This window comes from Lucilia cuprina, chromosome 5, assembly GCF_022045245.1.
Source record: "Lucilia cuprina isolate Lc7/37 chromosome 5, ASM2204524v1, whole genome shotgun sequence".
Taxonomy (NCBI): Eukaryota; Metazoa; Arthropoda; class Insecta; order Diptera; family Calliphoridae; genus Lucilia; species Lucilia cuprina.
Window position 1 is genome coordinate 56,114,242 of NC_060953.1, and position 12,660 is coordinate 56,126,901.

At 28.5% G+C, this 12,660-nt stretch overlaps 1 protein-coding gene across 1 annotated transcript; it reads right to left on the reverse strand.

Moving 5' to 3' along the window:
- Nucleotides 1-403: 403 nt before the first annotated feature.
- LOC111685244 (histidine-rich glycoprotein) lies at nucleotides 404-2,460 on the reverse strand. Its single transcript, XM_023447499.2, has 2 exons — nucleotides 2,371-2,460; nucleotides 404-1,687 (listed from the first exon to the last, which is right to left on the reverse strand). The coding sequence occupies exons 1-2, from the start codon at nucleotides 2,374-2,376 to the stop codon at nucleotides 794-796; spliced, it is 900 nt and encodes a 299-aa protein (XP_023303267.2). The 5' UTR covers nucleotides 2,377-2,460; the 3' UTR covers nucleotides 404-793.
- Nucleotides 2,461-12,660: the final 10,200 nt, after the last annotated feature.

Sequence of the window (12,660 nt, forward strand, 5' to 3'; positions counted from 1 at the left end):
GAACTGAACTAGAACTGAACTAGAACTGAACTAGAACTGAACTAGAACTAAACTAGAACTGAACTAGAACTGAACTAGAACTGAACTAGAACTAAACTAGAACTGAACCACAACTGAACTAGAATTGAACTAAAACTGAAATAAGACTTAACAAGAGCTGATGTTGCTGTAAAGTTTAGCTATTGCTGAGATACTTATAGATAAAGATATATTGAAAATGTTAAAAATGCATGATTGAAATGCTCGAAGAAGATCTTGACAAAACGTGGACAGAAGGTTTTGTTTAAGAAATCATTCAGAATGAACCTTCAGTTGGAAGTTGATTACTAGCAGATTTTTAATAATTTATCATTATAAGTCCATATTTTTTACAACTAATTAAGAAGTAGTAAGTATATTTTTTCAATTATAATTTATTTTTTTATTGTACTATAATATTTACATCTTTTGTGTGTTGAATGGTTTTTTTTATCGAATTTTAACACTGTGAGAGTAATAACAAGCAACAATAAAACTTAAAAACTAAATAAAAAATTTCAAATGATTCAACTAATTAACGACTCCTGGATGGATGTAAAGAAGAATTATGGATGATGAATGATCATTAAATTTATGGATTTATGTGATCATGAGAGTTCGTTCGTTTAATAAATTATAGCTATGAAAAGCGTTAATTTTGGTATTAATATGTTTTGTTTTTGTATGAATAAATGTAATGTAAATAGAATAGATTTGTATAAAGATGCCTTACAAAAAGGCGTAGAAGAAGGGGGTTTTGTGGGAATGAAATCGTTTAGTAATGTTTTTCGGTAATTTTCACCTTGCCATATTTGCCATGCAAATGATGTTTAGCAATGGCTAAGATATCAGCATGAGTGTGATGGGAAGGGTAGACTTTGTGGACAATGGCAGCATGGTGGTGGACAGCAGGAACGGAGTGGTGAACCAAAGCAGCGTGATGGTGAACATCGCCATGATGGACCAAAGCAGCGTGATGATGGACATCAGCATGATGGACCAAACCGGAGTGATGGTGGACATCACCGTGATGGACCAAACTAGAGTGGTGGTGGACATCAGCATGGTGAACCAAACCAGCAGCATGGTGAACATCACCGTGGTGAACCAAACCGACAGCATTGTGGTGAACATCAGCGTGCAAATCACCATGATGGTGGGCATCACCATGGTGCAATTCAGTGTGGTGCAAATCATCAGCATGGTGATGTTCATCAACATGGTGGTTTTGGTGGACAACATGATGATCTACAACGGGGTTGGTGTAGTGCAAGAAGTGATGAGGTTCATGATGTACAACTTTGGTAACATGGTGGACGGGTTCAACCTTGTGGATGGGTTCATGATGGATAATCTGAGCAGCTGGAGCAGCATGATGAACATGGTGATCATCGTGGTGTACCTCAACAGCGGCATGATGATCAGCATGATGATAGACAGGGTGGTGTTCAACAGCATGATGTTCCGAACCATCAATAACAATCTGAGCCGAGTGTCCGAAGTGAATGCCATTGCTGTGATGAACATCGTGATGTACATCATGATGGATGTCATCATGATGAATGGCATGTTCAATGTGGTGAGGTGATACTACCACTTCATTGGCATGATGAGGCAAAAGACCAGCTTGGGCGGAAGCCAAGGCGAGAGCCAAAATGCATACGAAGACCTGTTGTTGAAAATAGTGGTGGTAAAGGAGTTAAGGGGAGAAGTGTTAGAATTTTGTTTATATTATTAAGATATAGTTTGGTTGTGAATTGGTAAAGAAACATTGTTTTTAAACAATGTATAGCAACCATGTTTCTTGAATCCTTAGTTGCTAATAGTTAAAAAGAGAGCACATATTTGTATTGCAAAAGAATTAAGTAAAGATTTAGAGACATCTTCTTCAGCAGATTTGTAATTTTACTTGGTATAATGTTTAAAAAATATGCAATTGTTTTTGCAATTTATTTGCTTGCGAGTTGTTAAACATTGTTTATGAAACATTTATTGATTGTTAGAATGAGTAATCATTATTTTTATGATATTGCTGGTGATCTTAGTAGCATTGTAAAGTTGCTATGAACAACCAAAAGTATGCACTAGTTTTCTCTGGCTATGCTTATTACAAGTTCCAATATGTTGCACTCGATGTTGTAAACAATGTTGCTAAACATGTTTTTAACATTTTAAAGGGTTTCAATGGCAGTTTTGTTAATAAAACTTGTGTTTTCAGATATCATCTTTAATCACTTAATGTTGATGGCATTTATTATTAGATTTACCGAATTTGTTTCAACATTTCACTCGATTTCGAAAGGATTTCTTTAAAATATTTATATATATTTTTTTTAAATTATTATATCGTACCTTCATTTCTACGATTTCACACTTAGATTTATAATCCCAATTAAAAAAGTTACAAATAAACTTTGAACGAACTCTTTGTTGTTTGACGCTGAGTACTGAACTGATGTCTAACCAGAAGCACCTTCAGTAATTTATACTAAAAAATTTTGTGTTTGTTCAATTTTGTGTTTGTTAAACCTCCCCCCCCCAAAAAAAAAATCTCTACCCACAATTAATACTATGTAATATAAAACGGTAAATGAAATCAGCTGATTTTGTCGTATTAACCAAACCAAATACAAAATTTAAAACCTAAAATAATAATAAATTCATTGCAACGAAATTGAAACTGAAATTACAATGAAAGTGATATAAAGTACGTTTCAATTATGTGGGTAGCATAATTAATTAGAAAATCCAATAAATTCAGGCAAAATTTAAACAAAAAACAAACCTGCTGACAACGTCTTTATGAATTTAAAATATTTTATGTGTTTGTCTTTTAATTTGGACATTGGCAGCCGCAATTTAAACATAACGTCACCAAAGAAAGCCAATTTTAATTTAGGTTTTTTTTAACTAAAACTCACAGCTCACAAGTCAATAAACTTAAACAATTGTTAGTAATAAAAAATAAACGATTATCTAAGCGGCAATTTCATAATTATTTTCAAATAGAAAAAAATAGTTAATTAATTATTACAAAGGCATTTTAAATGTTTAAGGTCACATAGTTAAGCCCTTTGTGAGGTAACTAGGGATTTCCTGTCCACACTTTTAGGTTAAGCTCAAGCGTTTCTGTAACTGGGTAACATACATTTACTATTTTTGGTTTTAATTATTATTTTAAAATAATAACAAATAAACTATTAATAATAATGTTGCAATTATTCAAAATTTGGCCATATTTAAATAAAGTTTTGACATACTTTTCAATATTCAATTTGATTTTTAATAATTTGTATTTGCTTGGTGTTTATGTTACCATAAACTATATTACTATATTAAGTTTATTGTTTAAAACTATTAAACAATTATGTAGTAGTTTATATGCAAAACATCAAATAAATCATGATTTTTATGTATAATATATTTAGATATGTAATCGCCGTTTGTAATAGAAAATGTTTTAAATTGTTTGTCGTTAAATAGGCCTATGTTTAGTTGCAGTAGTTAACTGCATTGAGAAACATCGCTAAGTTGCTGAGTTAAAATAGAAGTCCTGTATCCCAGTGTTGCCAGGTGTCATAATATCCATAAATGTTTTGAACATTTCAAAAGTGTCATTTAAACTTCCTCAGAATACCGGCTTTGCTAAATTGAGTCTTTTTTTATAAATAGTTACATAATTGAAAGACTCTAGGACTCTATGTAGGACGTATACGACACAGCAAATTGTTATTACAAAAGGAAACTAAGTTTTTTTTTTAAATTTTGATGATATTGCATGTTGAAGTGTCCTGATACCATGAGATATCCTTCAAAAACATTTATTCTGTACTTCATCAAAATGATCAATACACGTCAAAATAAAGAAGTCATATATATCCATAAAAAATACAGTGGTTCTAGGGTCCATGATCGAAATAAGTGTGAAAATTTTCAAGAAAGGCGAGTTTCCCAAAAATAAATTAAAATTATTGATTATTGATAGCCTAGGTCCAATATTAATTAAAATGTCCGATTTTTCCTTTGTGCTTTAAACTTACAAGCTACTGACCGAATCTAAAGTTATGGTAAAAATTATGGACTTAATGATTCTGACCTCGAGCTATTATTTCATCAAAATTACCAATTTTTTTGTTATGAGCAATTTTTGTTATAATATAGAGATCTTGAATTTGAATACTGACCACGGGCCAATATTTTATAAAAATTCCCCAAATTTCTATGATCAATTTTTGTTATTACCTATGGATCTTGAGACCACTAGTAGCTGAAATTGTATATTCAAGATTTAACCCTATGCTGTATCCGAAAATTATCTTGAGACCATCAGTAGCTAAAATTGTATATTCAAGACTTAACCCTATGCTGGTCTCCGGTAGGTTAGTGGTTAGTGTTCTAGTCTGGTAGACCGGAGGTGGTGGGTTCGATTCCCACCTGTGGCAATGGTTAAGGAGCGCATAACAGATCCGATAGAGGCCTAGGTGTATTTCTTCGAATTTTGTCCTTACAAGCTAAATAACTAACCCTATGCTGTATCCGAAAATGATTTCCAGTACTTTTTATGCCCACCATTAAAAAAGATTTGGCGTCTAACGAATGTTATGGGAATCGAAGGCCCTCTTCATAAATTGACCTAAATGTAATTACTTGCTTAAAAATGCTATGAAATTCGATACACAGGAGTAATTTTCTTACAAGCTAAAATCTCATAAAAATATCATAATGTTTATAGGAGAGCTTTCCATTTATTGCATACAGTTGGATGATGGATATACATATAAGATTCGTCATAACACTCTTACTTGTTTGATCTAGTATTTATTTGCCTGGGTCCATCATTTATCAAAATTTCAGATTTTTTCCATTTGCTATTACTTAGGGATCTTGAGAATTCGAGTAGCTGAATTTTGATATTCAACACTAAATCCGAAAATGATTTCCGGTCCTTGTTCGATTTAGATTTTTATTTCTGAAGCTTCTGGCAACATTGGCTCTGACTAAACTTTTTAACAAAAATTTTTAAATAAAACCCTGAAAAATACTTAAATTTAAAGAACTTAGATCATATTAAAAAAATCGATCACACGATATAGACATTATTTGAATATTTTATATTTAAAACAAATACAAAATTATAGACGGTTATACACGCCTACAACGACAAAATATGAGTTTATCCTTATAAAGGGATTTCATAGAGGAAGACATTATTATCCAATGGACAAGCAAAGAAATCGATCACACGATATAGACATTTATTGAATATTTTATAATTAAAACAAATACAAAATTAAAGACGGTCATATCCACCTACAACAAAGGGTCCAGTAAAGAATATAAAGGGATTTTATGAGGGGATTGATGTTAACATTTAATAACAATAATATTATTGATATTCCAAACATTTTCTTAAGGGTTGGCTAGGGCCTTAATTGGGGGTACGGTTGTATGGGGACAAAGTGAAAATATTAACCGATTTTAACCATTTCCAATAGGATTCGTTCTTCTTCATGACTACTTTTATCAAAATATTTTTAAAATGTCTGCCTGTTGTTTGACTACAAAGTATAAATGTACGGATAGACAGAAACACAAGCTAACATAGCGAAATTGATTCAAAAATGCTTAATAAAGTTATAGATGGTTTATTATACAAATTTTTGTAGCAAATAATATCATTATGTAAACGGTGTTTAGTCTATTTGTAACTGTTTTAATACCTACAAAGTTTACTACAAATTAATAGCATATATTGATTGATATTAAATTAAAAATTCAATTAACATATTTCATAAAGTACTCGTCATGTGTGGTGCGATTTGAATAAGTTATAAAATTTTGGGCTTTACCAGAAAAAAACACCTTAATTTGTCATTTCCAACAAATATATTTGGCACTTACTCTCAGACGTTGTCTCTTGTCAATTGTTTTTTTTATAATTATTTTATTTTTTTGCCTAGATCTCTGTTAAGACTTTTGAAGGACACTTGTTACGATTATAACGCCCACTTGCAACACTTGTTATCACTTAAAGTGGTGTGAAAATAAAATTACAAAAAGTTAATAAATTTAAATAAGTGAAAAAAATATATAGAAACTTAATGCAAATAATTTGTAGTATCAACCCAATGACCCACACACAGAGAGATACCGTTGAAGTACAATTCAAAACGTAATTGAAATGTTGTAAATTATATGTATAAAATTATAATTTAAATAAAATTCAATTGCAAATAAAAAGTTAAGTAAAATAATTCATACAAGTACGTAGATACATATATCAAAAGAAAAGATTTATAAAAAAATTTAAGTTTATATAATGGGGGTGTTCTGTAAGAGAAGAACTGTTAGAAAATTTTCTTCAAAAATAGTTTTTATTGAACATTTTTTATAATAAAATAATCTTCCAGATAATTTTTATAAAAAAGGAATTTTTTCGAAATTTTTTTGTAAAAAGAGAATTTTATATATAACTTTCTATAAAAAAGAGAATTTTTTTTGATAATTTTCTATAAAAGTGAGAATATTGTATAAAAAGAGAATTAAAAAAAAAGAATTTCCTCAAAAATTTTCTATAAAAAGAGATTTTTATCGAAAAGTTTCTATAAAAAGTTAATTTTATCGAAAATTTCCTATGAAAAGAATTTTCTCAAAAATTTTCTACCAAAAGAGAATTTTATCGAAAATTTTCTAGAAAAAAAGAATTTTCTCAAAAATTTTCTATAAAAAGAGAATTTTATCGAAAATTTTCTACAAAAAGAGAATTTTTTCGAAAATTTTCTACAAAAAGTGAGTTTTCTCTAAAATTTTCTACAAAAAAGAGATTTTTCTCGAAAAGTTTCTACAAAAAGAGATTTTTCTCGAAAAGTTTCTATAAAAAAAGAATTTTATCGAAAATTTTCTATAAAAGACAATTTTCTCAAAAATTTTCTACAAAAATAGAATTTTATCGAAAATTTTCTATAAATAGAGAATTTTATCAAAAAATTTTCTGTAAAAATAGAATTTTTTCTATAAAAAGAGAATCTTATCGAAAATTTTCTACAAAAAGAGAGTTTGATTGAAAATTTTCTACAAAAAGAGAGTTTTCTCGAAAATTTTCTGCAATAAAGAGATTTTTCTCGAAAAGTTTCTACAAAAAGAAAATTTTATCGAAAATTTTCTACAAAAAGAGAATTTTATCGAAAATTTTCTACAAAAAGAGAATTTGATTGAAAATTTTCTACAAAAAGAGAGTTTTCTCGAAAATTTTCTGCAATAAAGAGATTTTTCTCGAAAAGTTTCTACATAAAGAAAATTTTATCGAAAATTTTCTACAAAAAGAGAATTTTATTTATTTTTATTTATTTTATTTAATATAAAAAGTAGGCGGGAGGCGTGGCAGCTATTATATGAATTAAATACATAAATTCGCTTATTTCGGAAACTTATAAAGTTAGAATCTTGAAATATTGCTGGAAAAACTTTTCAAATTTTACATGAAGAACCTTGACATTCATATGAACATTTAGAGAAAAATGGACGTACTTTGAATGCGGGGATTTGAACCTCAGATATGAAATACAAAATTTCGTATATCTGCGAAAATATTAGATTATTCACATTTTTCATAGCTTACATTCAAATCTGAAATAACGTTTAAAAAAATTGGCAAAATTTTAATAATGTGAATAGCACTTTAAAATTTGTTTAATTTATTTTAAGTAATTTGTGACGACTGTATTGCTTCTAGTGTTAGCATTAAGTGGTAAGTTAAATAAGTAGTTCGTGGCTGCCCCTCTGAACTACAGGATTCTTTATTACGTGATTACTGTCTCACTATGAAACTCACCATTAGTGCTACAAGTAACTGTGGCTACTGCAATAGTACTTAGTTGAAAATATAATGTACTGTGCTACACAATCAGCCAACACAAGTCTACATAATAGCAATAAAATACTAAAATACAAGTGCTTCTATAATGACAAGTTTCATACTCAAATAAATGTACATTAAACATAGATTTGAAATTTATTTTGAATTTGAATAAAATTTTGAAGTTTTAATTTCAGTTACAATATGATTTACAAATTACCTTGAGAGTATTAAAAAAATGAATTCTATGCTGCCAACAACAACAATGAAAAAAAACAAACACCAACATAATCGTGCGCATAAAAATGTGTAAATTGCTGAGTGAGTGAGTAACTGAATAAATGAATGACTGACTGACTGAATGAATAAATGTAAGCCGACCATTTGATTTACTTGACTGGGGCATGCGACATGAAGCAAATAAGTAAACAACTAATTGCAACAACAACAACACAAACAAAAACAACAAAATTACTGTGACGATTTACTAATTACATAATAATTTGGTCAATTAAATTTATGTGCTAATGAGCCAATGATTACATATGAAAAATGTTTATTTAGTTTGTTGGCTGAACGATTGACTGACCGAATGAGTGAGTGACTGAGTGAGTGAATGAGTTAGCAAGTTAGTTCCTTTAACACCTTAACAGCGCTGTTAACAAATTTGAATTTTATTGGCGCTCAGTCTGTTTGGCTGGTCATTTAATGTTGTTCGCTACTCTACACCTCTCCCATTAAACGTGTTTGGCATTTTAATTTAAAGATTTAAGTGAAGTTTTTTTTTTCAAAAAAATTATATTTATGAAATTCAATTTGATATTTCTGTAAGTACATGTAGTTTTTTTTTTCTTGTTTGATGGCGTAGTCGCAATTGTTTGTTTTAGTTTTTTGTTTTAATAAAAATTGTAAAATTGTCATTAGAATGCCAGTGGTGTTTTGGTCACTTGGTATAAAATGCTGTTGTTGTTGCTGCTGCTGGTAGTTGTGGTTTTGTTGGGTTTTCTAGCCCACGCATTTTATATGTCCAAAGTAAAGTACTGGCCTGCAAATGAATAGACAGACATTCCGTCTGTCTGTCCATACATTCATTTAATGACTGTGAATTATTTGTAATTTTTTTTTCCTACAAAAACATTTATAAAATCGTTTATTGTCGTGACAAATAACTTTATTTTGCAAAATTAATTAAAATAACAAAAAGACAAAAACAAAAACAGCAACAAGATAAATACATTAACTAGACCTTTTTTTCTGTTATTGTTTTTGTGAATTATGTCAACGTTTTTTTTTTTTTTTTGCAATTTTTCTCTGTGATTTTATATGTGATTTTTGTGACAATTTCTGTTCGATTGATTAGAAATGTAATATTTATGATTATTGTTTATATTTGGCAAAGTTTTTTAAACAACAACAAATAAGCAGAGTGAGTAAATTAAGATGGCAAATTTATAACGTAATAATTTTTATTCAATTCAAATACATATTTTGTTTGCTAATAATAAATTCAAAACGAAACGGATTTTCAGCTTGAAATCAGTCAATAATTGGAACTGGTGTTGTAAATTAAGCAATAGTATTTTTTTTTTCTTAACATACTTTGTATGTTATTTAATTTCTAAGAAAATTAAACATTTAACTCAAAATTGTTTAAGGCATGTGTTGACTGCAAATTAAAGGGACCTTCTCCTTCTATAAAGTTATCATTATAAAACTCATTTATCACAATTTCTAACAGTTTAATTGTTTCTCTATTTGTATAAAGTTTTGGAAAAATTCTTCAATCCCAAGACACCTTGATGATAGTCCGCGCTTTTCCCCAAAATATTCAGATAAGTATTTAGGTTCTTAGTGCAAAAGTTTAAGAATTTAGTTCTACTATTTTTTCAGATAAACGAATTTTTGTATTTAATTTATATCTGTAGAAGGTGCCGCTCTCTCCATTGGTAGTCTGCCAATTTATCACTCAAAATGTTTCCAAGATAAACGAATGTTTGTATATTATTAATGAAAGAGGCACCACACCCACTTCTGTTTGTCCGCCCAAATTCTGTCTTAAATAATTATATTGACTTCGTCAAAATTTGAGGAATCTAATTGATTTAATATTTTCCTAAAATGTAAGCTGCCACGCCCACCATAGCCATACCGCTCTTTTTGTCCACAAAAATTTTTTTTATGTCCAAGTTCTCCGTAACATATTTGATACATGCGACATGCGACGAAAAAAATTCTCTTTTTATAGAAAATTTTCGAAAAAATTCTCTATTTATAGAAAATTTTCGAAAAAATTCTCTTTTTATAGAAAATTTTTGAAAAAATTATCTTTTTATAGAAAATTTTCGAAAAAATTATCTTTTTATAGGAAATTTTCGAAAAAATTATCTTTTTATATAAAATTTTAGATTTTTTTTTTTAATTTTCGTGAAAATTCTCTTTTTTTAGAAAATTTTTATATAAATTCTGTTATTTTTTTCAAATTTCGAGAAAATATTCTTCTTCTAGAAAGTTTTCTTAAAAACTCTCTTTTTTTAGAAAGCTTTCTTAAAAATACTCTTTTTTTAGAAAATGTTCGTGAGACTTCTCTTTTTTAGAAAAAATTCGTGAAAATTATCTTTATTATGAAAATCTTTCCAAAAATTCTCTTTTTTTAGAAAATTTTCGTGAAAATAATCTTTTTTTGTAAAAAGTTTTCGAGAAAATTTTCTTTTTACCCAAAAATTTCGAGAAAATTCACTTTTTATAGAAAGTTTTTGAAAAAATTATCGTTTCGTATAAAATTTTCAAGAAAATTCTCTTTTTTTAGAAAATTTTCGAAATTTTTTTTATAGACAATTTTTAAAAAAAAATCTCTTTATATAGAAAATTAAAAAAAAAAAATCTCTTTTCTTTTTATAGAAAATTTTCAAATTTTTTTTATAGACAATTTAAAAAAAATCTCTTTATAGAAAGTTTTTGAAAAAATTATCGTTTCGTATAAAATTTTTAAGAAAAATCTCTTTTTTTTAGAAAATTTTCTATATAAGGAGATTTAAAAAAAATCTCTTTATATAGAAAAATCTTTTTCATAGAAAAATTTCCAGAAAGTTTTGTCTTTATAGAAAATTCTCTTTTTATAGAAAATTTGAAAGGAAATTCTCTTTTTATGAAAAAATTCTCTTTCTCTAAAGAAAATTTTCAAGAAAATGTATTTTTATAAAAAAATGTTTAAGAAAATTGTCTCTTTGTAGATAATTTAAATTTTTTTTTATAAAAAAAAAAAATTTTAATTTTTTTAATAATAAAAAATTGTTTTTAAAGAAAATTTCTGAGAATGTTCTCCTTTTATAGAATGTTTTTCTTCCAAAAATTTTGAAACCGAATTTTTATTTTCAATTTTCTTAAAGTTCATTCTTTTACGGTTCATTTACAAAATTCATGCAAACCACCAGATGTCTTTTTCAAAATAGTTCATAATAAAGTTGATAAGCAAAATAATGATGATGGTCATGCATTTTATATTTTTATCCAAATGGGATGTATGGAACGAACTTAGCTGAAAATAAAGTTTTTACAAAAACGTGTAAAATACTATACATTACGAATACAGATGCTACACACCGTCTAGTAGGTACCCGTAGATAAATGTGTGAAGGTGATCATGGCACAAATTGAAGTTCGATTAAGAAAACGTTGGAATGAAATAGCGAAAAAAAAGTTGTGCAAACTTCTTAACTTTGCAATCATATTTTAAGTAAGCATTAATATGAGTGGGGCTGAGAAAAGGGTGTAACACGAAATAGTGTTATTTGTTCGAGTATATGAAAACAGATGTTTGTCTAGATAAGATACATATGAAATCGATCTGCTCAAGAATAAACTATAACAAACCCAGTTTTAAGATTAGACGAAACACGATCTATAACCTGTTGGGATTTGATAAAGACTAACAAGATCATTGATTTTTTTTGCAATTGGGAGAATATTCTTAGAGGTTTTTAGAAATGAGCTGACCAATGTTTCTGACGAAATTGATATTAAGGCAATTGTTTTATTGATAAAAAATTATATTCTAAAGGAATGTTTGTTAAACGAAAATTGAGTTTGTATACTAAAGTGACTCTGCTGTTTAAATAACTGATCATGCGACTATGAAAAGCGATAAAAAATTTTCTTGAAAGACCTTTTTCAGTGTTTAGATCGGCTCTGATCTTCGCCATTGTTTCCGTGAGATATTGGAAGAAGTCAAGATTTAAATATGAATGAAGGCTTCAGGTTCTCTTAAGTACAAGATTACTGGAGTTCCCGACATAGTTCCTTTATATGATGTCTGACATCGGATTCTCTGAAGTACTTAAGTCCAATATGTTATCAGTGCATCACAATGATTCTGACATAAGCACAATCTAGAGCACTCTTAATCCTATAACACACTCCAAATGCTTTCCTTAACCATTCAAGGCAGATTCTAAAATTAAGTAGACGGTAATGTCCCGATATTAAAAGATGCTTAATCGAGAAGCAATATGCCAACTTTTAAGGTGTCAAGATCACCGGGTGCAAGGGTCTTTAGAGAAATATTCCCTAGACTTATTTAGTATATATCAGATTCTTACTTCTTGTATAAAGATCTGCTATTGAATTATAGACAATTTCTAATCCCTCCTTGAGCTCAGTTCCATCTGAGCTGTAGTGATTGTGTTACAATAAAAATAACACTAATATATGATGGACTGACTAGAAGGTTTTTCTTTCTTTATAAACACCAAAATAGGAGCAATATGCGGAAGCTTGAAAAAAAATATTTT